Source organism: Lissotriton vulgaris, chromosome 1_2 (genome assembly GCF_964263255.1).
Source record: "Lissotriton vulgaris chromosome 1_2, aLisVul1.2, whole genome shotgun sequence".
Classification (NCBI taxonomy): Eukaryota; Metazoa; Chordata; class Amphibia; order Caudata; family Salamandridae; genus Lissotriton; species Lissotriton vulgaris.
The window spans coordinates 116,480,740-116,507,831 of record NC_141686.1 but is presented as its reverse complement, the minus strand read 5'-3'; the positions used below and the strand labels follow the sequence as shown (position 1 = coordinate 116,507,831).

General features: G+C 49.5%; 1 protein-coding gene across 1 annotated transcript in view; it reads left to right on the top strand.

The window, feature by feature from the left end:
* Positions 1–27,092, top strand: part of TRIM24 (tripartite motif containing 24) — a 1,193,545-nt gene that overhangs the window by 1,001,196 nt on the left and 165,257 nt on the right. The window contains exon 16 of the mRNA XM_086952962.1: positions 2,741–2,815. Within this exon, the coding sequence (XP_086809088.1) occupies positions 2,741–2,815 (75 nt within the window). The remainder of the gene's footprint in view (positions 1–2,740; positions 2,816–27,092) is intronic.

Sequence of the window (27,092 nt, the reverse complement as noted above, 5' to 3'; positions counted from 1 at the left end):
ATATATCGTTACACAAGTAGTAACTTGTGCGTTATTACCTAAGTTTCCTTGTCTGTTTATCAACCTAGCACTTGTGCTGATGAGCCATTTCTTTAATACACTTAAAACACAACTGACAACATTCCTGTGGGTGGGAAAGCAGCCTCAACTCCAGTGGGAAACGCTTACTCTATCATACTTGCGAGGTGGGTTCGGAGCACCGGATATGGATCTTCATTACCGTTGCTCAGAGGCCCACTTTGCACATTAGTGGTACCGCTGCCATGATTATATATCTTATTTAGCGATTGAACATGATGATGCCCGCCCACTCCTGTTAGCTGCTTTTCTACTCCATACATATACTTGTGCGAATAGATCTGAATTTAATACTATTCATAGCACCATAAGTGTTTGGTGTGTGCTCGGGGCATTTGCCAACAAACTTCCCCTGTACACCCCAGCGCTCCCTTTGCTGTTTCACCCAGCTAGATCAGTCAGACAAGAACTGCGCACACTCAAGCACAAGACAGGGCAGGTCTGGAGACTATGGGTGACATTAACACTAGAGGGACATTCATCGCCTAGAAGACGTTCCTGCACGCAACGCTACAACCCCTTGCTGACTTTCATATTCTTTATCCTCAGGGCGGCGCTGCGTACACTGTTCCCCAGTCATTCTGGTGAACCTCCCATCCTACAGACACTAAACACACTGTTATCCAACCCTACACGTAGGGACCTTATTACTAAACTATACATTTCAGCCGAGTGAGACAGACCTAAGGTCTTGGGCCCAGAGCTGTCAAAGTGGAATGCGGTCCTGGACCAGTTAGTAGAGCCAGCTGAATTGATATTTTGTTGTACGCAGATGTGTATGCTTATGACTTACTGTTACTTAAGTAAAATAAATTTCAAGTACCTCCATCAGATGTCCCACACCCCTGGTAAACTAATGCGTTTGGTTTATGTGCTGCTGACAATTGTGTACAGTGTGAGGACCCCAACACCGACTTTTTACACTTGGCGTGGCTATGGCCCCCGGTTCACAGTTACTGGTTGCAGGTCACGGATGACCTCACTGAAATGACTCTTAAGTCTGGTGAGCCGACCTTGCATGTGCCGCCTTCGCCTGGTTAGGACCTAACAGCTGGGGATGAGCAGACTGGTTGCAGTGCCTTTGTTGCTAGCCAAAAGGTGAGTTGCAATAAATTTGGGGATGCAGATAACGTCCACTCTGAGTCAGTAGTTGTCTGAAATGTTTTACTGAAAAAAACAATTTAAAGTTTATGCTGAAGTATTACCAATACCTTCACAACCCAAGGATATATGGGCGCCCAGAACAATGTACCTGCTAATACTTCCGGATCCTACTTAACAGCGAATGTATGTTTGCTATCCTTCCACTGGTTGCTGTAGCTTTTAACTCTGTCAGATGAATATGTATAACTGTGGCTGTATCGCTATATTTCTCATATGTGGCTCAGTTTTTCGGTGTTGTATCGGTGTACAACTGTTGTATCGGTGTACTTATTGCATAAATGCCAATAGAAAAATTTATTTCAAAAGTATGTGCATGCAGCGTGTCTTTCTCCCTTAGGGTAACATAACACGTTTCAGGCTCATATCTCAAAAATTGTAAATGTTGCTATATTTTTGCTTTGCTGTAAAAATTCCATCCCCGAAAGTACTTACCTGATTCCGATCTTGGTTTCTTTAAATTGGTCTTAAATTTCTTTTTGAGTGTGTCCTTAGATCCGCCTGGGACGCCTCCTGTTAGCTGCTTTTCCACCCCATACATATACTTGTGCGAATAGATCTGAATTTAATACTATTCCTGTGTGGAACCTTATTGTCTTTCTCACTAGAGTCATGGGTCCTCCTTTCGTCCATTTCACTCTTAACCATTGCAATTTTTGTTGTGTAAAGTAGCTTTCCTCATAGCCATCACTTCCCTTAGATGAGTCTGTGAGATACATGCTCTTAAATTGAAGGAGCCTTTCTTCCAGGTTCATTGTGATAGGGTAGTTTGCAGAACCACTCCTAATTACTCCTTAAGGTGGACTCCAGTTTTCACCTTGATCTGACAAAATGGTTGCCAGTTTTTTCCCCGTAGCCAGTTTGTAGCAGGACACACATTACATACTTTGGATGTAAAAAGTGCGCTATTGTACTACATTAAAGTAACTAAAGTATTTCTTAAGACACAACAGCTATTCATGTCCTAATCTAAGCCACGAAAGGGAAGTGCCATTTCTAAGGCAGGTTATGCTAAAGCTGAAAGGTCTCTGCCCTCTCCCTCCAGCCCCCATTCTACTCGCAAGAAAGGGGCTTGCCTGATTTTTGAAAGTAACATACCACTAGCTAACCTCTGTAAGGCAGCTACTTGGTCCACTCCTCACACCTCCTGTGCATTGCCATAGGTAGAGTTACTTGGTCTCGTGACTTGAAAAGACTTCTTTTGAAAAACAAAATAGGTTGTACACATCCAAACCCAATACTTGATTGCTGTAGTATGTACAGAATGCAAATCTACTGCAGCCATGAACAGAAGATTACAGGGTAAGCAACAATTTCCTTTTGAAGTGAAGTTCCTTAATGCCACTTTGCAGTGTACGCAACTTCTTAATCTGGAATAGTGAAAGTGAAAGTGGTTATGAAAGGTTACACTCACTCTTGAATCTGCAGTTGTCATTTTAATTTGATAAATCAATCCCTGTTGGTGTTAGCCTATTCACGGTCATTTAATTTTCTTATACAGAAGTGCGAAAGGTTGCTCCTTTACCTTTTCTGCCATGAGATGAGCCTCGCCTTCCAAGACCCTGTTCCGCTAACAGTAAGTGCTAAGTTGCATGATTTAACTTGCCATGGAAACTTGCATAGTTTTTTTTTTTAATTAATAACTCTTGAGTCATTGATTACTTATTTGTTTCACAAAGTAATTTGTCTTGAACTCACCCGAGTTCATGTTACCTTCAGTGACCAGAATAAAACTTTGAATGGAAATTTAAGTTAATACATTCAAAACAAAAACTATATTATGCCAAAAGGAGAATGGACTTTTCCAAGGAAAATTACATTTGGGTCTATAAGTTTCCTATGTTTCAAGTTCGGGTCTGATAGAGTCCGTTATGCTTCAACAATCTCTAGATTGAAAATGCCCTGAAATACTCCAGTTATGTTGTCCAACTCAAGCCCCTTCCATATTAACAATTTGTAGACAGTACCAAATGTATTCATGAATAAAACTGTTATTACCCCCATTTAAGATCTAAGCAACAGACAGCTAAACCTGATAAATGTGTGACAAATATTTGTTCAGATTTATTAAATGTTGTCAAATTTATTAGCAAATTAAGACTTCCGTGGCTCCTCTTTCCCTTTGAAATCCTACAGATGGACCTCCAAGACATTAGGAAAACCAAGACTAAGTCTGCCAAATTTACAGTGACAAATTTATTTGTTATTAAAAAAAAAAAAGGAAACCCCACCCCTCCAAATGGCTCTGCACAAAACAAAGGATGACTCTGTTCCTTTAGTCCTCTCTGGCTCTGAGCCGGGTATATCTTGGAAGCGACAGAGGTTGTATCATGAGGCTGTACTGACCCACTCTACCCCAGTCCATTCCGATTAAGACAGAACTGCGCTTTTATCTCAGAACTCACCCCAGCACTCCAACAGGAAGTAAAGGACGAGTTACTTACATTCGGTAACGATGTATCTGGTAGAGACACAGTCTAGAAGCAGATTCCTTAACTTAGAATATCCACCGGAGTCAGACTGGATCCAGAAAACTTTCCTGATTAGCACCTCTGCGCGCCGGGGGCAGCGCCGCACGGCTACACCCTGACGCCAGCGGAGCCATATAAGCCCCTCCCGACATGCTGACGTCAGTTTTCGTTGGAAAAAATTTCTGCGCCACCACCAAAAGCTGTGAGAGTAGGGGAACAGTGTGCGAAAAAGATGAATAATAAAAAGAAATTTAATAGTAAAAAACAGCAGCATAAAAGACAGTGCCAGGCACTGTAGACTGAACAATAGTGAAGGGAAAGAGCAGAGCACTGCTCTGAGAAGCAACCCTGCAAGGCGAAGGCTAAACCCTCCCCGGAGGCAGAAGATGTGAAACATCATGGCAGACGACAGAAGTGTTCTACCACAATATATAACTGTGAAGGTCAACAAGCCCGGAACATATGAGCAAAGACAACCTACCACAATTTGGCACCATAAAGGGACGTTGTATCCCCTGTAAGAGACCTATAGACTGAGGCAGAGCCAATAGACTTCAAACCAATGGACCGCCGGGGAGGTAAGAGACCTCAAGCCTATAGAGAAGCGGGGGGCAGCATTAGGAGACCCCACACTGTACGGCCCAGGTGCTAGTTGAGCAAAAGGGCACATGAGCATACCGCCCAATCATGAGAATGGGTGTAGCAGAGCAAGGGAAACTGAATGCAGCATCCCGCTGAGGAGTCAAGTCAAGTCAAGTCAGAAAAATTTATATAGCGCACTACATACCCAGAGGGTCTCAAGGCGCTTGAGGAAGGGTGGGGAATTAATTGTAGAAGATCCAGGTTTTAAGTTGCTTTCTGAAGGCTGGGTGGTTTTGAGTGAGGCGGAGGTGAATGGGGAGGGAGTTCCATGTTTTAGCCGCTAGGTAGGAGAAGGATCTTCCTCCCATGGTGGATTTGTTGATGCGTGGAACTGCGGCGAAGGCTTGGTTGGAGGAACGTAGCTGGCGGGAGGGGGAGTAGAAGGATAATCGCGTGTTGAGGCATTCTGGTCCAAGTTCGTAGGGTGCTTTGTGTGCGTGGGTGAGGAGGCGGAACGTTATCCTCTTATTAACAGGGAGCCAGTGGAGTCTGGCTGATGCGTTTTTGGATGCGTTGGAGTTTTCTCTGAAGTTTAGCGGTGGTACCGGCGTATAGGGTGTTTCCGTAGTCCAGGCGGCTTGTAACTAGTGCATGGGTGACAGTTTTTCTAGTTTCGGTGGGGATCCAGCGAAATGTTTTTTTGAGCATGCGGAGGATGTTGAAGCAAGATGATGAAACTGCGTTGACTTGTCTGGTCATCGAGAGAGAGGAGTCCAGGATGATGCCTAGGTTCCGTGCGTGATCCGTTGGAGTGGGTGCTTTTCCTAGGGCCGCTGGCCACCAGGAGTCGTCCCAGGCGGAGGGGGAAGTACCTAAGATGAGGACTTCTGTTTTATCTGAGTTAAGTTTAAGACGGCTGTGTTTCATCCACTCGGCTACATCTTTCATTCCTTCATGTAGGTTGGTTTTAGCGGTGTCTGGATCTTTGGTGAGGGAGAGGATCAGCTGAGTGTCATCAGCGTAGGAGATGATGTTGAGGTTGTGTTGACGTGCGATGTCCGCGAGGGGGCTCATGTATACGTTGAAGAGGGTGGGGCTGAGTGAAGAGCCTTGTGGCACGCCGCAGATGACTTCGGTGGACTCCGACTTGAACGGTGGGAGGCGGACTCTCTGAGTTCTTCCAGCGAGGAACGAGGTGATCCAGTCCAGAGCTTTTCCTTGTATTCCGACGTTGTTGAGGCGTTGTATGAGGGTGCTGTGGCAGACTGTGTCGAAGGCTGCGGAAAGGTCAAGGAGAATGAGGGCGACTGTGTCTCCATTGTCCAGTAGTGTTCGAATGTCATCTGTTGCTGCGATGAGGGCGGTCTCCGTGCTGTGTTTGGCTCGGAAGCCGGATTGTGATGGATCGAGGGATTTGTTGGTTTCGAGGAAGGCGGCGAGCTGGTTGTTGACAGTTTTCTTGATGACTTTGGCCGGGAATGGTAGGAGCGAAATGGGGCGGTAGTTTTTGAGTTCGGTGGGATCAGCTGTGGGTTTTTTCAGGAGGGCGCTGAGTTCGGCGTGTTTCCAGCTTTCCGGGAAGGTGGCGGAGTTGAGGGAGCAGTTGATGACGTCTCGGAGGTGTGGTCCTATGATGGAATCTGCTTTGTTGAAGATGTGGTGAGGACATGGGTCTGTGGGGGATCCTGAGTGGATGGAGTTCATCAGTCAAATGGTGTCCTCAGTGGAGATAGGGTTCCAGTCACTAAGGATGTTCAAGGGGGGTGAAGGTGCGGCGGAAGGTTGGGTGTGTTGGTCTTCGGGATGGTTGTCGAAACTGTTGTGGATGTCTGCCATTTTGTCGTGGAAGAACAAAGCTAGGGAGTCGCAAAGAGTTTGAGAGGGAGTGATGTTGTTGGAGTTGGCAGTGGGGTTGGTAAATTCTTTGACAATGTTGAATAGTTCCTTGCTGTTGTGGGCGTTGTTGTCAAGTCGGTCTTTGAATGCCGCTTTCTTTGCGGTTCGGATCAATTGGTGGTGTAGGCGGGTGGCGTTTTTGAAAGCGTCCTTGGTGCTGGTGTTTGGGTCTTTTTTCCAGGCCTTCTCAAGGGAGCGGCAGAGTTTCTAGGATTTCTTAAGCTCATTGTTGAACCAGGGGGCCTTTTTGCTGCCTAGTTTGGATTGACGTTTTTTCAGAGGTGCTAGGTTGTCTGCGCTGTTGGTTAGCCATTGAGTGAGGTTAATGGCTGCTTGATTGGCGTTCGATGAGTGGGTCGGGGGGTTTTGAAGAAGCGATGAGGAGATCTGGTCGATGGTGATTTTATTCCAGTTTCTTTGTAGAGTGGGATGAGGGTGATTGTGGGTTGTGGTCTTATTGTAGACAAAGTGAACGCATCTGTGGTCCGTCCAATGGAGAACTGAAGTGTGATTGAAGGAGATGTGTTTGCTGGAGGTGAAGATAGGGTCGAGTGTGTGTCCTGCGTTGTGGGTAGGGGTGTTAACTAGTTGTTTGAGTCCGAGGTTGGCGAGGTTGTCCATAAGGGTGATGGTGTTGCTGTCGTTGCTCTTGTCCAGGTGGAAATTGAAGTCTCCCAGTAGAATGTAGTCCTCGGAGGGGAGGGCGTGTGGGGTGATGAAGTCAGTGATGTCTTCACTGAATTGTGCACGGGGGCTTGGTGGCCTGTAGAGGAGTGTGCCTCTGAGTGTGGTCTTGGGGTCGGTGTGGATCTGGAAGTGAAGGTGTTCGGCGTTAGCGAGGTTGTCGTCGGAGCTGGTTGAGATGCGGATGGAATTCTTATGGACGATAGCGATGCCTCCTCCTGTTTGCTTGATGCGGTCTTTTCGGATGATCTTGTAGCCTTCCGGGATGGCGATGGTGATGTCCGGAGCTGAAGAGGCGTTCATCCAGGTTTCTGTTAAGAAGGCGACGTCCGGAGAGATGGTGTCTAGTAGATTCCAAAGGTCGATGGCGTGACTGTGGACTGAGCGGGTGTTGAGCAGGATGCATTGTAGGTGGTTGGTGTCGGATCTCTGTTTGGTGTTAGTGGATGGGGAGTTGGTCTTGGTGCTGTCATACTTGCAGGAGTTGCATGTGAAGGGTCCATGGGTGTGTCCAGGAGCGGCTTGGGCGCAGTTGGGGAGTCGGCCGGGGCTAAGAGTGAAGTGAAAGATGTTACCCCCTAGAAGACAAAGCCACCCAGAGGGCGGCAAATGCAGAAAACCCAACCTGATAAGGTCCTCGAAGAACGGGGAGGATGGGTGGGCGTTAAGGAATCTGCGGCTAGACTGTGTTTCTACCAGATACATCATTACGGAAGGTAAGAAACTCGTCCATCTGATAGACATCTAGCCGAGATTTGTTAACTTAGAATAGATACCAAAGCCATACCCATATAGGAGGCGGGTCTGCGACCGAACCCCACCAAGTTCCAGAGAGAGCTTGGCCGCCAACAAGGTGATGAAACACAGTGGGGACAGCAATGCCGGCACAGCCAACACCAGACCATGAAGCGCCGAAAAGAGCAGAAAACAATGGGAAGCAAAGGCACCACAAGCTGTGAAAGAACAACACAAAAATGTTTATGTGTATACCGGGTTGAGAGAAAAAAGAACAGAGCCAGAAATTGCGGTGCAGAAGTGAGTCCATGGCTTCGTGAAGAAGATGAACTGAGCCTAGGGTCCGATGGATCCGCAGGTTCTGATGCGTCGACAGGAAGCAAGACCCATAGAGAAAACAAAATGGCATGACCGTGTCAGCGCATATCGTCCGAGTATACACAACAATGATAAAAAGTACTGTTGAACCTGCACCAGCTAAGATACGTGGGGTAGCATTGGCAGGATTCCGACCCAAGGCCAGAAAGTGCGGACATTACCAGAAACACAAAACACTCCAGTAGGCAGTCGCCCCTTCACAAAGACATGTGAGAGGGCGGACGGCAAAAAGCAGAAGCACCCAGAACATGAACACAGTAAGACTGGTATTGATGCGGGAGTCAGCAATACATATAAGCCCACAGTGTGGACGTCAGTACCACACCAAGTATAGGGAAATCCTCCTATAGGGTAGTGTGAGAAGTTGGCCTGATATATAGTGCTCACTATTCTGGTGATCACTGTGTATCATACCAAACGGCCCTTATTGATGATTGGTTGTAAGTCAACCTTATAGACCAGCTATCCTAGTAGCGTGGACAAAAGCAGTCTTCAGGCTAAACTCTAGAGGGTGTGTTAAGCCAGCTGTTATACCATCACATATACCCCTTGAACACCAAGTGAAAGGACACCACACAAGTTGTTATGAAAATAAAAGGATATTTATTTATAACAAGTCTACCCTGAACTGAACTCTTTATGAGTCAGGGAGCTAAGCACACAACTAAACTCTTACGAAAATACTTTAAGTTGCACAATTTACACAAATGCCCGAGGGGCACAAAAAACCATATACTACATAAGTGGAATGCGAAATACTAGCAGGTAAGTAACAAGATCCAGAGGCTTCAGGATCGCTAGGACTACACTACAGAACCCTAAGGTTAGGAGCAGGAGGCCTAGGGAGATCGGGTGCAGAGTGTGCACTCTCACGCGGGATGCGGGACAAAGTCTATGGATACTAGTATTTCGTAAAGTGACAGTTATCGGACGAATCCGACTAGATAGGCTGAAAACGAAAAAGGATCTGGACACTTAGATAGTGAACCTACGTTGGAGCACCGAAATGCTCAGGTTACCTAGCCCAGGGGCTGCGGCTGCATAGGGTTCAAAAGACGTTGGGAATCCTCGTTACAGTCTATGGAGCCTGAAAGAAGAAGTTGCTGGCAGGCGACCAGTGAAGAAGTTCGATGTGATCCAAGCCTGGATCGGTGATGGAGACGACCTGAAAGCAGAGGGGACTCAGTTCTTAATCACTAGCCAGTGATTAGGTGGGCACCAAGATGGCACCGGATGAAGTCACCTCGACCAGGTGAGTGCGCGACGCTGGGCTCTGCAGTCTCTCGGACCAGGAGGCGTTGTCGGCGACCAGGATGGAGGTGCGAGCTGTCCCACGAAGGTGTCTGCTGTCGGCGATGCTGGACCCAGGATTGGGGCAACAAACCTTGGCAAAGTCAAGCCCACGCGGTGGAGTCAAGATGGCGTCTGGAGTGGACCAGGAGGGTCCGGGGTGCTCCTCTTTTGGAAGGGAGCAAGGGCCAGTCTGGAGCAACCAGACCAGCGGTGTAATCGTCGTGGTTCGTCGTCAGGAGGGCCACTAGCCAGCAGGCAAGTGACCGGACAACGCGGTGAGCAACAAAGAGCAGAAGGGCCCCATGCAGATCTCGTGGATGCTGGGGGGCTGGACTTCGGTGCTGGAGCTGCTCATGGTTAGGGCTTCTCAAACCCCAAAGCACTCACTCGAGGATCCCTCGGCGGTCGTGCTGGATAAGCGTCGTGCAGTTTTGAAGATGGCCTGTCCCTTCAGGTCTCGTCACACCCACGAATCTCAGCTGGGCTGATGATGTAGGTAGAGGTCAGAGATGCCAGGGAATCCGGGTCTCGTCGAGCTGGGCAGTCTTGATCCGGAGGATGGACTTACAGCAAACCGCAAGCGCTTAGATGGTGCCCGCTGGTGTAGGGTGGCTACTCCTTAGCCACAAGGGAGAGTCTTCAGAAATGTTCAAGAGTTCTTTTGTGGAAAGTAGTCAAGATTCAGAATTATCTAATTTGGGAAGGGGGCCTGCTCCTACCTTTATTCTAAAAAAAGGGGCTGGCACGCAACTAGGTCCTGCCCATGGGTGGGACCAGGAGGGGGGTGATTACACCCCTCTCCCTTGTCCGGACTTTCCCCAGCTCAGGGGCTGGTGTGCCCCTGGAACTGGTTCAAGCCGGCATATGCACAGTGAGCACCGGGGTGCCACTTGCAGTCACCTTCCTCTCAGCCCTGCCTACCTGGGATACACAAAACCCTGTCTGGGATGGTGCTAGCACCGCCCCTGACAGGAAACCCTTTGTCCAAGCTCTCCTTGCTGGAAGGACTCCCAGCAGCAGGAGGTCAGACTTGTGTCTGTGGTGCCAGCATCCATTTTGTGGAGCTGAGGCTGTGTTAAGCTTTAACCGGGGTTCACAGTTACATACATGTTGTGTCCCTCTAGAAGGGTGGAATGCTAACCCCGTCGCCAGAATTGGCGAGGGGTTAGTATTCCAATTCGTATGACACCTTACTCGACATGTTTTGATAAAGTGATACCAGAGTTGGCAAATAACCGCGAGGATTATAAGGCACTTAAGAGTATATGGTACGCGTTATCATGGAACAGCTATTAGGACTTGGTTCCGCAAGCTGCAAACGGGCTCAGCTCATGCCAGAGCACCATCTCACATAATTCCAAGCACTCTGCCTTCAGGATTGTTAAGGCCTGCCATAGGAGTGACTGATAAGAATACATGTGTCCATTTTAGGGTTAGATATAGGAATACTATATCTAAAGCAAAGGGTGTTTACACCACCTTGCCCCAGCTGTCGTGCAGCCAGTTGTGTCAGATTTGGGTGGCCAGCCAGGGGTGGCATAATACATGCTGCAGCCCCTGGTTGGCCCTGGGTACACCTATGCCCTGGATACCTAAGGTATACTGTACAGGGACTGATAAGGTGGCCCAGTACCAATTGGTAAATGCACCTAATGTACATGTGTGTCAATTTAGAGAGAGAACAGCTAGGCTGTGGGTCTGATTAGCAGGCCCATAGCCAGGGAAAGTCGTAAACCAGTGAAGCAAAAAGCAAAAATCTGGGGTGATCATAGGATTGCAGACCCTACTCTCCTACAGTCTTCTTACCCTGAAGACTGCTTTCCTGGTTTCCATCACCTCTGCCAGGAGAGTGAGTGAGCTCCAGGCTCTTTCTTCTACTCCACCTTTCCTCTCTGTTCATCCGGACAAGGTTGTGTTGCGGACAAGACCTTCCTTTCTGCCCAAGGTTGTCACTGCCTTCCACATCGGGCAGTCCATTACCTTGCCCACCTTTTTTCCGCCTCCGCATCCCTCGATAGAGGAAGAGAGGCTCCACCGTCTGGACCCAAAACATGCGCTCTCATATTACCTAGATCGCACACGCCAGTTCCGGGTGGGTGACCAAGTCTTTGTTGGTTACGTGGGCGCGAAGAAGGGAAAGGCGGTGCACAAGAGGACCATTTTGCGGTGGATCATCTTGTGTATTCAGGCATGTTACTCCATGGCCAAAAAGGAGCCCCTTGCTGGATTGCGGGCTCATTCCACTCGAGCCACGGCAACAACAACTGCCTTGGGCCGAGGAGTCCCCTTACAGGACATTTGCCAGGCAGATACGTGGGCCTCGCTGCACACGTTCGCAAGACAGTACTGCCTGGACAGTCGAGTCCGGAGGGATGGCTTCTTTGGCCGTTCCGTCCTCCAGGACTTTCTGGTGTGATTATTGGTTCGCAGACCCACCACCGGGGTTGGTATTGCTGGGGTATCTATTCTAAGGTAAGGAATCTATCACTTACGTGTCTCTTTCAGATGCACAAGTTACTACTTGTGTAACGATATATCTGTAAGAGACATTAGTTAGTGATAGATTCCTTACCGACCTACCCATCCTCCCCGTTCTGCGAACCGATATCTAGGGTTAAGGTCATCCCCCTTTCAGGGCCCTAGTTTCATGGCACCAGTGTTGGTTCCATCATGGCTCTGCGTATCTGGCGCGGAAAAGCTGTCTATCAGAACTGATGTCAGCGCGCATGGGCCTTGTCTAAGTACTCCGACTACGTCATTCCGGCGCTAACGACGACGGACGCGGAGCCGCAGACGATGCCTACCGACGCGCAGGGGTATTGCTACGCAAACATTTCCGGATCCAGTCTGACGCCTGGGGATATTCTAAGGTAAGGAATCTATCACTAACTAATGTCTCTTACAGATATATCGTTACACAAGTAGTAACTTGTGCTGCAATTCCTAACTTGGAAAGTAGCTTTCCTAGTAGCTATTACTTCTCTCAAAAGAGTTAGCATTAAAGAACCTTTTCTACAAATGCATCATAATAAAGTGGTTCTACGTACTAATCCTAAATTCCTTCCAAAAGGCATTTCACCCTTCCAGCTGAATCAGTCTGTTGAGCTGCCCGTATATTTCTCGAGCCACAAACAGTCGCAGAAAGAGCTCTTCACACCTTCGATGTCAAAAGAGCATTACTTTACAACATTGAAAGGACACAAACGTTTCGTAAAACCAAACAACTTTCTGTGTCTTTTTCACCACCACATAAAGGTAACCCTATATCAAAATCTGGGATAGCTAGGTGGATTGTTAAATGCATACAAATCTGTTACCACAAAGCTAAACGTACGTTATCTATTCCTCCCAAAGCCCATTCTACAAGGGAAATAGGGGCTTCAATGGCATTTTTGGGGAACATTTTACTAGATGATATATGCAAAGCAGCTACATGGTCTACACCACACACATTCACAAAACACTATTGTGTAGATGTGCAAACTAAACAACAAGTCACTGGGGCCAGGCTGTGCTAAAAACTCTGTTTCAAACAACTGCAACAGATACTGGTGGTCGCCGCAAAAGGTGGTTACTGCTATACAATCTATGCACAGTGTGTAATCTGCAGCTCATATGCCTCGAAAGGAAAATGCTACTTACCAGTATGCATCTGTTCTTGGCATGTAGAGCTGCAGAGTTACACACGCCCACCCGGCTACCTTTATCTGTTCCAGTATTATCTTAATTAGATACAAATGGACATCACTACTTTCTTGTAAGACTCCATCACTCCCTAATGGCGAAAACAATCTGGGTATGGAGCCGATGCCCATGCGCAGTATGATCCAAAGGAGGAGTCCCCTATCCTGTGACTTCCAAAGACTTTTCTATAACAAAAACAAACTGCAAACATCCGGGCCCAACACTAGATGGCCATCTATGCACAGTGTGTAACTCTGCAGCTCTGCATCCCAAGAACAGATGCCTACTGGTAAGTAGCATTTTCCTTCATGCATCTAAGTTTGTCATGAGGACTCACCCAAAGTTTCTCCCTAAGGTGATCTCTGATTTCCATGTGAACCAAACAATCACTTTACCAACGTTTTTTCAACACCCTTCCTCTCCGGCGGAGAGGCCCCTTCATTATCTTGATGTGAGAAGGGTTTTGAAATTCTACTTAGAAAAGACCAAGGAGATTCGTAGATCAGTTATTTGTTAATTATGGATCGGTCAGGACTGGTCTTGCCACCTCAAAACAGTCCTTCCCTAGATGGATTATGTCCTCTATCCAACTGTTACCAGAAGGCTAAAAAGACTCTAGGCGGTAAGCCTAAGGTTCACTCAGCCAGAGGCAAAGCTGCTACAATGGATTTGCTGCGTAATGTTCCCATTGCAGACATCTGTAGGACTGCCACTTGGAAGTCCGTCTGTACCTTTGCTAAGCATTACTGCCTGGACTCTGATGCCAGAGCAGCTGCTCAGGTTGGGCAGTCTTCACTGAGGAATTCATTTGCACAGTAGTGGTTTTGTCTGTTTCTTCCACCGCTGGGTTAGTTTGTTGAGGATGGGTTTGCCATTCTATTCACAGATGATGACTATACACAGAGATCCCCTACTACTGAAGGATTAGTTTCTTACCTGTAACTCCAGTTCTGTAGTAGGGGTATCTCTGTTATAGTCATAAGCGACCTGCCCTCCTCCCCGGTAGATGAAACAATGATATCCTGAATGCTACAGGCCTGGCTTTATAGACTTTCAAAAAGAACTGAAAGTAACTTGCCTTTGGCTGTTCATCATGGGATAACGAGGGTCTCTGGAGGGTTCCTTAAAGGCACGGTATCCCTTTTCCACACACATAATGACAGCCTATGGGGCTTGTCTGTCCAACCCTTCCTCTCTATCATGACAAAGGATTTTTGTGAAGGAGTTTCTCTATATGTGAAACTCAGCAAAATGTATACATTTTAATATTATTTGGCTATCCTTTTCACTTCAAGATGAAGTGCTGGCCAGTGTAGCCTTGTTAATTGCAGGCTGCATTATTTGCCTTTGATTTTCTCTTAAGTGTCTATGCAGAACTGCAGAAGAGGACAACTTAAGAGACTATTTTAATTGCTCCGGGACCCACGCACATGGGCGGGACAATTCACAGATTATGACTATAACAAAGATACCCCTACTACAGACCTGGAGTTACAGGTAAGAAACTACTCCTCACTATTGTTTTCTCATGCCAAAGAAGGGCAGAGACTTGAATACTTTTTTAGATCTCAGCAGTCTGAATGCCTTCTTATGGAAGGATAAATTTAAGATGCTCCTGGTAGCCCGGGTTTTGTCTGCCCTGGATCAGTGCAACTGGCTAGGGCTTTGGACCAGAGACGTTTTAAGGTAGGGGCACAAAGTGGGCTTTGGTCCAGGCCCCCATCTTTCAAGGTTGCTCTTTTCCAGCAACTAATCAAATTAAGCACAAGTTATGTCATTTACGTATGGTATATTTACGTGAGCCAGCCAGCCCACCTTAGTGGTACCTGTCTGCCTTGCTCTCTGTCGCTGCAGGTTACAAATATCATCACAGACTGACAAGTTATTTTCTTGTTTACCTGGGTATGCACATAAAGCTTCAAATACCTGCCCATACCCAGCACATTTTAATTGCTTTGCTGCTTGTTGTCTTGCGATGCATGTCACCTTGCCAATGCAGAAGACTTGTATGTAAAGGGGGTCAGTAAATATTTTCTGTGTAGGCCCAAGTGTCCCGTAAAGCAGGGTACAGGGGCAGCATATTGCTGTCAGTTCCACTGACCTTCCTGCTCAGCTGCCTTCTCCCCACATGCTTGTGAAAGATGACTAATGCATTGGATATGGGAGTATAAGGATGAAGGCTTTAGCGCCTGTCTAGACAATAAGTGGCCAAGTTCGCCCCTACTATACTTACCTTGGTGACGCATGCAGTCACTTTCCGGGTCTTTAGACAGGTGTTGTTGGCCTTCCCATCACCTAACTTCTCTGATCCCTGGCCACTCGAACCGACTCCCAGAGCGCATTGGTATCCGGGGCGCCTGGAGAGAAGGGTTCGGCCATCTTGGGTGAGGGAGGGGTGGCGCTCGAGATGCAGGACGCTTCCCACCCTCCTCATGTCAGATATAAAATGAAGGCTTCCCGTCCGCGCAGCGGACGAGCGCAGCGGGCGCGCCGACGGCGCGCCGGAGGCGCGCCAGAGGCAAGCCCGTCTGCGCCCGTCCGCGCCGGGACCGGGCCCAGGGCCATAACCCCTGCCTGTCCCCTACCTTATCAGCGGAGCACCTTGCTACAACTTCGCCCCTCGCCCGCTCCCTGCTGTATCACCATCGATCCGGCACTCATGCCCACAGGTACTGACCTCATTTGTCCTCACTGCAATACCCTTATTCACTTTATTAACAGTACCATCACTACTCCTGCCACTAAGAGCATTAAGGAAAATCATATCACCATGGCCCTTATCAATGCGCGGTCCCTGCCTAAACACTGCCAAGAGATCTCTGACCTCATCATTGATAACAATCTCGATGCACTGTACGTAACTGAAACTTGGACTGATGAGGCATCGGCCCCAGACCTGGTTACGGCAGTTCCACCTGGCTACACTGTCCATAGGCAGGACAGGGTGAAAAACAGAGGTGGAGGTCTGGCCATTATAATCAAAGATCATTTCGAAATTCGTACCTCCCCCATCCCGGCCTTGTCATGCGAAGCCCTACATTTTATAATAAAAGTCTCTCCGTCCTTTAGTTTCAAGGGAGTACTCCTATACCGTCCTCCGGGGTCTAGAGCAGCGTTCCTGACCAACCTGGGGACAATAACCGAATCTATAGCCACAGATGAGTCCACCATGGTTATGGGCGATTTTAATTTTTATCTCGAGAAACACTGCGACAACGATACGATCTCCCTCACGTCAGACCTAGAATTAATAGGTCTTAGGCAATTGGTAAACGCTCCGACCCATCAAGCTGGACATACGTTAGATGGCATCTTCACTAATATCGAAAATCTACACGTGACCGACATTCTCCCAATGACATGGACAGACCATTCGGCTATATTCTTTAGCATGACCATCAAAGACTTGCAGAGTAAAAAGACCCCTTACCCCAAGCCTGGTCCTTTCAAAGCTTGGAAGGATTTAAACTACGATAATTTAAACATACTTCTAACTAAACTCAAACCAGATCTATCCAACGATCCCAGTGTCGCTACACATCAATTTCATGAATGGCTGAGGGTAGCCACCTCAGAATTAGTACCAACTAAATCCCATTCTAAAAATAGGAATACTCCAACTGCCCAATGGTACACTAAAGAATTAAAAACACAAAAACAACTTACAAGGAACAAGGAAAGACATTGGCGGCGAGATTATGATAGCGAGAGTAAAGATGTATATAAAAAAGCCCTAGCCACCTATAAATCCATGATAACAGCAGCAAAAAAGTTCTTCTTCTCTAAACACATAGAATTAGCCAAAAATTCTAGTAAACAGCTATACAATATAGCTAAAACATTATCAGGTAACACACCAGACCTAACACCTCCACCCTCGCAATCACTATGTGATGCTTTATCTGAGTTTTTCTTTGAGAAGGTAAATAACATCTATCAAACTTTCACCTCAGATTCAAGCACCATCAGTACCCCCCCTCCTCTGATCACTTTGAGCAATCCTCTGACGAGCTTTACTCCCCTAACCACTGACCAAACTAGGACCATACTGAACTCAGTTAAATCAGGATCAGCCTTGGACCCTTGCCCCACCTCTGTGTTAACCTCGGTAGCAGATAACATCATTCCTGTCATCACCCTTGTCTGCAACTCAATACTGAGCTCCGGGTTTTACCCAGATGCCCTGAAAAACACACTAGTTAAGCCTCTACTAAAAAAGGTCAATCTGGATAGACAAGAGCTGAAAAATTATCGGCCTATAGCCAGTCTCCCTTTTCTAGCTAAAATCACGGAGAAAGCCATGAACAAACAGCTATCGGACCACATAGAGAGGAATAACCTGCTCGATGACACCCAGTTTGGGTTCCGTAAATACCATGGGACGGAAACCGCCCTCATTAAGGCAGCAGATGATATTAGAACCATCCGGGACCAGGGAGGGACAGCCCTGCTGGTGCTCCTAGATCTTTCTGCAGCATTCGACACGGTTGACCACAAGATCTTGGTCAACCGTGTCGAAAGAATGGGCATCCACTCCACCGCGAAAGACCTATTGACTTCCTTCCTGGCCAACAGAACCCAGGCGGTCACTCTCGGTTCATTCCAATCTGCCAGTCGGTCGTTACCGTGTGGGGTTCCTCAAGGCTCATCCCTAAGTCCGACACTTTTTAACATCTACGTGTCGGACCTTGCTAGTGTCATCAAAGCACATGGGATGAGCCTAACCTCATACGCCGACGACACGCAGCTGGTTCTGGCCATCAAGGGCGATGGTCAAGAGGTGGCCGAACGGTTCCAAGCTGGTATGACGGCGATAGGTGAATGGATGGCAGGTAACTGCCTAAAGTTAAACTCCGACAAAACGGAGGTGGTCATCTTTGGCAAGCTCTCACCATCCTGGCCTATAGCCTGGTGGCCATCAACTTTTGGCACCCCACCTTGCCCCGCCTCCAAGATCAGAAATCTGGGAGTTATGTTTGATGACCAACTCAACTTTATGGCCCATGCTAACAAGGTAGCCTCTACGGCCCATTACAAACTCAGGATGATCAGAAAAATCTTGCCTTTTCTACCTGACACGGCCGCTAAGACCCTGGTTACATCACTGGTACTTACCTCCCTTGATTATTGCAACGGCCTCCTTCTAAATGCACAAAAAAGAGTCACCAAAAAGCTACAGACTGTACAAAACGCGGCTGCACGCCTGCTATCCAAAAAACCCAAATTCACCCCCATCTCAGACACTCTGAGAACCTATCACTGGCTGTCTGTCCAAAACAGGATAAAGTTTAAAGCCATGTGTATAGTGTACAAAGTAATGCAGGACCAGGGGCCTCGTTTCCTTAAAGATCAACTAAAACCCTACAATCCAGTCAGAACACTCCGCTCCTCCACACTCAATCAACTAATCACTCCACGCAGCAGAACAGCCACTTGGGGCGACCGTCGCTTTCCTGCTGCAGCTTCTAAGATCTGGAATTCCCTACCTCATCATGTCAAAACCAGCACATCACTCCTGCAGTTCAGGAAGCGACTAAAAACCTGGTTATTTGACCAGTAATTCACATCCTCAGCCCACCGTATCTACTTCTTAGGATAGACATTACTGCAGTCTAGCGCCGAGACACCCACGGGTATTTGGTTGCGCTCTAAAAATGCCAGTAAATAAATAAATAAATAAATAAACTAGGCCAGAGCATAGGAATATAAATACATCAGCACTGCCAAGGTTTCATATAACGGGAAAGTTAAAGACTGTTAAATTTAAACGAACCCACTATTTGTTAACATTGGACTTAATCTTACATACATTTTTACTAAAAGTCTACTCTTTCTCTCACACACATAGTTGTGTGTTGGGTAAGGGAAATGGCTGGCTAGGCAGTGTTACAAACCATATCTGACTATCTGCCTATTTCCCTGCTTCCTGCTCTCTCCAAGGTTCTGGAGAGGCAAATTAACATCCAAATATCCCAATTTGTCGAAACTAACAGGCTTCTCCATCCCTCCCAATCCGGCTTTAGGACCGGTTATTCGACAGAGACTACACTCTTAGGTGTCACGGAAATGCTTCGTAAGAATTTGGATGCAGGTGACACGATGGGTTTGGTGCTATTAGATTTAAGCGTGGCCTTTGATATGGTTTCTCATGCCGCACTCATAAAGGCCCTCCAATCCATGGGAGTCTCTTGCTCCGCTTTGAACTGGTTGATTTATTTTCTTACTAACCGCACCTTCCAGGTCTTATCATCCACTGCCAACTCTAAGATCTATTCTTCACCTTACGAGGTCCCACAGAAATCTATTCTCAACCCCCTGTTATTTAACATTTATGTTAGACCCCTGGCAGCTATTGTAGAGGAATCTGGGTTGTCGATATTCTCTTATGCCGACGACACCCAGAATATTTTCTCTCTCTCAGCTGGTAAGACCACAGAGCCTTTGGCCCTTAGGACAGGGCTCAACAAAGTGGCGCCTTGGATGCACGCTAATCTTTTAAAACTGAACGGCGAAAAAACTGGGATTCTGCTTCTTGGCAAAGACAGAGGCCTCTGGGGCTCTCAACACTGGCCCACTGAAATGGGTCCTTTCCAGCAACCTTCCTCGTAGGTCCGCAACCTTGGTTTCATTATCGACGGATCTCTATCCATGCGTCAACAAAGTACCAAGGTTGCTAATACATGCTTCACCATCTTGAGATGGTTGAGGAAAATTGTGTGGATGTTACCTGGCCCTACCCAGAGAACCGTAGTCCAGGCCCTTATTACATCTAGGCTGGACTATGGTAATATCCTCCATCTGGGAGATAATAAAGATATCTGAAAGAGACACGTTAGTGATAGATTCCTTACCTTAGAATATCCCCAGGGGTCAGACTGGATCCGGAAATTTTTGCGTAGCAATACCCCTGCGCATCGGTAGGCGTCGTCCGCGGCTCAGTCGTTGGCGTCGTTCGCGCCGGAATGACGTTGTCGGAGTACTTAGACGCCGCCTGTAGGAGAGTGGGGTCTGCAATCCTATGGTCATCCCCGATTTTTGCTTTTTGCTTCACTGGTTTACGACTTTCCCTGGCTGTGGGCCTGCTAATAAGACCCACAGCCTAGCTGTCTCTCTCTCTAAATTGACAACCATGTACCTTAGGTGCATATCTAATTGGACACTGAGTCACCTTATCAGTCCCTGTACAGTGTACCTTAGGTACCCAGGGCATAGGTGCACTCAGGGCCTACCAGGGGCTGCAGCATGTATTATGCCACCCCTGGCTGGCCATCCAAATCTGACACAACTGGCTGATCAATCAGCTGGGGCAAGGTGGTGTAATCACCCTTTGCTTTAGATATAGTATCCCTATATCTAACCCTACAATGGACACACATCCTCCTATCAGTCACTCCTATGGCAGGCCTTATCAGTCCTGAAGGCAGAGTGCTTGGAATTATGTGAGATGGTGCTCTATCATGAGCTGAGCCTGTCTGCAGCTTTTGGAACCAAGTCCTTTAGCTGTTTCCATGATAACGCTATACCATATACTCTTAAGTGCATTATAATCCTTGCGGTTATTGCTAACTTTGGTATAGCATTATCAAAACATGTCGAGTAAAGTGTCATACGAATTGGAATACTACCCCCTCGCCAATTCTGGCGAAGGGGGTAGCATTCCACCCTTCTAGAGGGACATGACATGTATGCAACTGTGAACCCCGGTTAAAGTTAACTCGAGCCTCAGCATCACAAAATGGATGCTGCCACCACAGACACAAGTCTGACCTCCTGCTGCTGGGAGTTCTTCCAGCGAGGGAGGCTTGGACAAAGGGTTTCCTGCCTTGGGAGGTGCTAGCACCACCCCAGACAGGATTTTGTGTATTAGGTAGGACAGGGCTGAAAGGAATGAGACATGCCTGGCGCACACAAGGTGTCCCTGTGCATACACCGGTCTAAACCAGTTCCTTGGGCTCTCCAGCCCCAGCTCTGGCGCAAGACCGGACAAAGGATAGGGGGTGTAACTACCCCCCTTCCTGGTCCCACCCAGAGGAGGGACCTAGTCGTAGTACAGCCCCCTTTAGCCGGATAAAGGTAGCAGCTGGTCCCATTCCAAATTACATTATCCTGAACAACTTTACAAGAAGAAACTCTGGAATTCGACGTTCTGCTCCACAGAAGACTGAAGAAATCTCCCTTGTGGGCAAGGAGTGTCCACCCTGCACAAGCAGGCACCATCAGCGTCCAGCGGCTTCCCTTTGTCGTCTTCCCTCGAGGATCCAGACTTCAGAGCCCGACGAGACCCGGATTCCCAGACCTCTCCGACCCCTACCTACATCTGCAGCACAGCTGAGATCCGTGGGTGCGACGAGACACGTGGGGACCTGCCATCTTGAAAGAAGCAGCACTTCGCTCCAGCCCGACTTCTGAGGTCACCTCGTCCAAGTGCTTTGGGGACTGAGAAGCCCAGACCCCGAGCAGCTCCTGCACCGAAGACCAGCCCTCAAGCATCCACGAGATCTGCGTGGGGCCCTTCTGCCTGTTTGCTGCTCGACGCGTTGTCTGGTCACTTGCCGGCTGGCTAGTGACCTCCTAGACGACGAACCTTGAAATCTTCACTGCTGGTCTGGTTGCTCCAGACTGGCCCTTGCTCCCCTCCAAAAGAGGAGCACCCCGGACCCTCCTGGTTCACACCAGACGACGTTTCCACTCACCGCGTTGGTTGCCTTTGCCAAGGCCTGTTGACTCCAAATCCGGATCCGATACCGCCGACAGCGAGAGCCTGCGTGGGACAGCTCGTGCCTCCATCCTGGTCGTCGAAGACACCACCTGGTCCAAGTGGCTGCAGAGACAAACGTACACTCTCACCTGATCGCGACGACGACATCTGGTTCCACTCCTGGTTCCACTACAGTCACTGGCTAGTGACTTTTGAACATTGTCCCCTCTGCTTTCAGGTTCTCCTCTTCACTGATCCACCCTTTGGTCACACCGGACATCTTCCTCCTCATCGCCTGCAGCATCTTTCCTTCCAGGCTCCATAGACTTCAACGCCGGAACCCGACACAACTTCGCATCTATGCACCCTGTGAGAAGTTGGCCTGATATATAATGTTCACTATTCTAGTGAGCACTTTGTATCAGTCCAAACAACCCTTATGGTGATTGGTTGTAAGTCAACCTTATAGACCAGCTATCCTAGTAGCGTGGATACGAGCAGTGTTCGGGCTAAACTCTAGAGGGCGTGTTAAGCCAGCTGTTATACCATCACATATACCCCTTGAACACCAAGTGAAAGGACACCACACAAGTGTTATGAAAATAAACAGTGTATTTATTAGAATCACAACAGCCCTGTACTCTTTATGAGGACAGGGTACTAAGCACACAACAAAACTCTTATATAAATACTTCAAGTTGCACAATTTACACAAATGCCCGAGGGGCACGAAAAACCATATACTATGAAAGTGGAATGCGAAATTACTAGCAGGTAAGTACTGTACTAATAGGCTTTGGAATCGCTAGGACTACGTTACTGAACCTTCAGATTACTAGTAGGAGGCTTAGGAGACTCGGGTGCAGAGTGTGCACTCTCACGCGGGATGCGGGACAAAGTCTATGGTAGCTAGATTTCACAAAGTTAGTGTTCTCGGGCGAACCCGACTAGGTAGATCGAAAACGACAGTGGATCCTGACCCTTGGATAGTGAGGCTATGCTGGGGCACCGAAATGCCGAAGTTACCTAGCCCAGGGGCTGCAGCTGCATGGGTCTCAAAAGACGTCGGGAATCCTCGTAGACGAACCAGGAGCCAGAAGAAAGAAGTTGCTGGCAGGCGACCAGTGAAGATTGTTCGAGTGATCCAAGCCTGGATCGAAGATGGGTGACACCTGAAAGCAGAGGGGACCAAGTCCGTGACTACTAGCCAGTAGTCAGGGGGCACCAGGAGGGCACCGGATGGTAGTCACCTCGACTAGGTGAGTGGGCGACGCTGTGCTCTGCAGTCTCACGGACCAGGAGGCGTTGTCGGCGACCAGGATGGAGGTGCGAGCTGTCCCACGATGGATGAAGCTGTCGACGTCGCTGGACCCAGGATTGGGGCAACAAGTCTTGGCAAATTCAAGCCCACGCGGTGGACTCAAAATGGCGTCTGGAGTGAACCAGGAGGGTCCGGGGTGCTCCTCTTTTGGAAGGGAGCAAGGGCCAGTCTGGAGCAACCAGACCAGCAGCAGTGATGTCGTCGGGCGTCGTTAAGAAGGCCACAAGCCAGCGGGCTAGTAGCCAAACAACGCGGTGAGCAGCAAAAAGCAGAAGGGCCCCACGCAGATCGTGGAGATGCTGGGAGGCTGGACTTCGGTGCTGGAGCTGCTCAGGGTCGGGGCTTCTCGGACCCCAAAGCACTCACCAGAGGATCCCTCGGCGGTCGTGCTGGATAGAAGTCGTGCAGTTCTGATGATGGCCGGTCCCTCGAGGTCTCGTCGCACCTACGGTTCTCAGCTTAGCTGTAGAGGTAGGTAGAGGTCAGAGGTGCCAGGGAAGCCGGGTCTCGTCGTGCTGGTCGGTCGGATTCCTGAGGAAGGACGTGCAGCAAACCGCAGAGTTCTTAGATGGTGCCTGCGGATGCAGGGTGACTACTCTTTAGCCACAAGGGAGAAATCTTGAGAAGAAGTCGAGAGTTCCTTTCGTAGAAAGTAGTTTCTTTATTCAAAGATGATCTAATTTGGAAGGGTCCCCGCTCCTGCCTTTATCCTAAAGAAAGGGGTGGGTACGCGACTAGGTCCTGCCCTAGGGGTGGGACCAGGAAGGGGGGTGGTTACACCCCTCTCCCATGCCGGACTTTCCCCAGGCCAGGGGCTGGTGTGCCCCTGGAACTGGTTCTAGCCGACAGATGCGTAGTGAGCAACGGGGTGCCACTCAGCAGTCACCTTCCTGTAAATCCCTGCCTACCCAGGATACACAAAACCCTGTCTGGGATGGTGCTAGCACCGCCCCGGACAGGAAACCCTTTGTCCAAGCTCTCCTCGCTGGAAGGAGTCCCAGCAGCAGGAGGTCAGACTCGTGTCTGTGGTGGCAGCATCCATTTTGTGGAGCTGAGGCTTCGTTTAACTTTAACCGGGGTTCACAGTTACATACATGTCATGTCCCTCTAGAAGGGTGGAATGCTAACCCCGTCGCCAGAATTGGCGAGGGGTTAGTATTCCAATTCGTATGACACCTTACTTGACATGTTTTGATAAAGCAGTACCAGAGATAGCATTTAACCGCGAGGATTATAATGCACTTAAGAGTATATGGTATGCGTTATCATGGAACAGCTATTAGGACATGGTTCCGCAAGCTGCAAACGGGCTCAGCTCATGCCAGAGCACCACTTCACATGATTCCAAGCACTCTGCCTTCAGGATTGTCAAGGCCTGCCATAGGAGTGACTGATAGGAATCTGTGTGTCCATTTTAGGGTTAGATATAGGTGTACTATATCTAAAGCAAAGGGTGATTACACCACCTTGCCCCAGCTGTCGTGCAGCCAGTTGTGTCAGATTTAGGTGGCCATCCAGGGGTGGCATAATACATGCTTCAGCCTCTGGTAGGCCCTGGGTACACCTATGCCCTGAGTTACAGGGTCTGATAAGGTGGCCCAGTTCCAATTGGATAATGCACCTAAGGTACACATGTCAATTTAGTGAGAGAACAGCTAGGCTGTGGGTCTGATTGGCAGGCCCACAGCCAGGGGAAGTTGTAAACCAGTGAAACAAAAGCAAAAAATCTGGGTGATCATAGGATTGCAGACCCTACTCTCCTACAAGGGGTGTCAGTCTTCCCCTACCTCAAAGTCTGGTTGTTGAAGGCGGGCTCGCCCCAGATAGTAGTCAGCTGCTTCCAGACTACGGCCGACCTACTGCACTTGTTCTCCATCAACGTGCCGAAGTCGCACCTGCGTCCCTCTCAGAAGCTCCTCTTCATCGGAGCGGCTCTAGACTCTGCGCAGTTTCGGGTTTATCCTCCTGAACAGCGGGTTCGGGATATTCAGGCTCTGATTCCGATCTTTCAGCCTTTATCCCGAGTCTCGGCCAGGTTGACGCTGCGGCTTTTGGGGCTGATGGCCTCTTGCATCCTTCTGGTGCATCACGCCCGGTGGCGGATGCGGGCTCTGCAGTGGGACCTGAAGTTTCAATGGGCCCAGCATCAGGGCAACTTGTCCGATCATGTCTTGATCTCAGAGGGCACTGCAAGACAGTTGCAGTGGTGGCTCACGGACTGCGATTGGGTCAGTGGCAGATCCCTCTCCCTACCCCACCCGGAGCACGTGTTTGTGACGGACGCGTCCCTCCAGGGCTGGGGAGGCCACATGGGAGAGGCGGAGATCAGAGGCCTCTGGTCTCCGGCGGAGTCCCGGCTCCATATCAACCTTTTGGAGCTGCGAGCGATCCGATTAGCACTGAAGGCATTCCTCCCCTCTGTCCGGGGGAGTGTAGTGCAGGTGTTCACGGACAACACCACCGCCATTTGGTACTGCAACAAAATGTGGGTGTAGCGGCCCAAGAGACAGGCGGTATTGACAGACCGCAGCCCCAAACCTAGGGACGAGAACACTTTCTTCCCGAATTGTTCATATCTCTTGGCTTCCCGATCGGGCGGAGCCGTCGGGAATGCGGTCTGGGAAGTGGAGGCCTGGATAACCAGGCTCTCGGGGGTGGGATGGGTGGACAAAAAGCATGGGTTGCCCGGGGCCAGGCGGTAGCGTCTGGCCACGTTCCTATCCACAGGCGGACCTGGACCAAGTGCCCACAAGAACGTCACACAAGGCCTCATTGAACGGCAGCAGGGGCTCACCGGAACTTGTCAGCGGTTTGAGGACCTCAGTGAGGAGGTTAGTCCTCACGGCTGCGACGGGGAGCTCAAGGTTTAAGGCCTTGGCCACCCTCGTCAACACTACACTGTAAGTGGACCCCTCCTCCGAAGCCACAGTGGGAGGGGAGACAAATCCAGTGTCTGGCGAAGTGTCAATATCACTGGCCTCCCCAAGCTCATATGTCCAGTCCTCTTGAGACTGGCACCCAGTGCCAGAGGGTCCTCAGACCCCTCCCAGTCTCCCTCGTCACCCGTCTCCTGTAAAACAGGAGCAACAGACAGGGCCTCCTCATGGAAATAAAAATCTCCAAAGGCAGTTAGAAGCAGCGCCCAGCGGCGCCATAGTCGGACCGAAGGGAACATTGGGGACGGTGTCCACAGTGGGCGCCACCCGCGGGGCCGGCGCCCGTGAGGTCGACCGGCGACGACCCGGATCCGGAAGCGGATCCGGTGAGGTCCTGCGGCGCTGGGACCGAAGTCGCCGGCGGCGTCGGGGCCGAAGCACCCGACCCGCTAGGGCCTCCAGCCGGGACCGTTGGGCCCGGAGGCGCCACGGAACCCGACTGAGGAGGGAGGAACCTCATGGCCATGAGGTACAGCTCGATCTCCTCCAGCGTCGCGCCGTGCCCAGGGACCCAAAGGTGTGGGGCAGGCGGAGCCGCCTGGGTGGTGTCACCCGAACCCCTGGCCGCATCGTGCGAGCGTCGGGGTGGGTCGGAGGAACGATGACGTCTCTCCGAACTCTCATGCTCTTTCCTGAGGACTTTGATCCTAACGACCGATGTCCACTCCCGGAGCTGCAATGACTCCGACCCCGCGACCGGTCCCTCGACCTCCCGTGGGACCGGGACCTGGAACGGCGCGGGCCGACTGCCGGAGCTCGAGTCGCTTGCGGGACCGCTCCCGCCTAGCTTTAGACGTCAGGGCCCGGCAGTCGGAGCAGGTGCGGTCGTCGTGGTCGAGGCCTAAACACTTCAGGCACCGGCGATGGGGGTCGGTAACCGACATCAGTCGGTCGCACTTCGAGCAGGGTTTGAAACCGGCCATCTCTACCGGCACCGATAGAGTCAAAAAATGACTAGTGGTAGAGCTTCTCCGGATCTGCGCTAGCTGGCGCGGAAAAAAGAAGAACTGACGTCAGCGCGCATGGGCGGCGTCTAAGTACTCCGACGACATCATTCCGGCGCTGACGACGGACGCCGAGCCGCGGATGACTCCTACCGACGCGCAGGGGTATTGCTACGCAAAAATTTCCGGATCCAGTCTGACGCCTGGAGATATTCTAAGGTAAGGAATCTA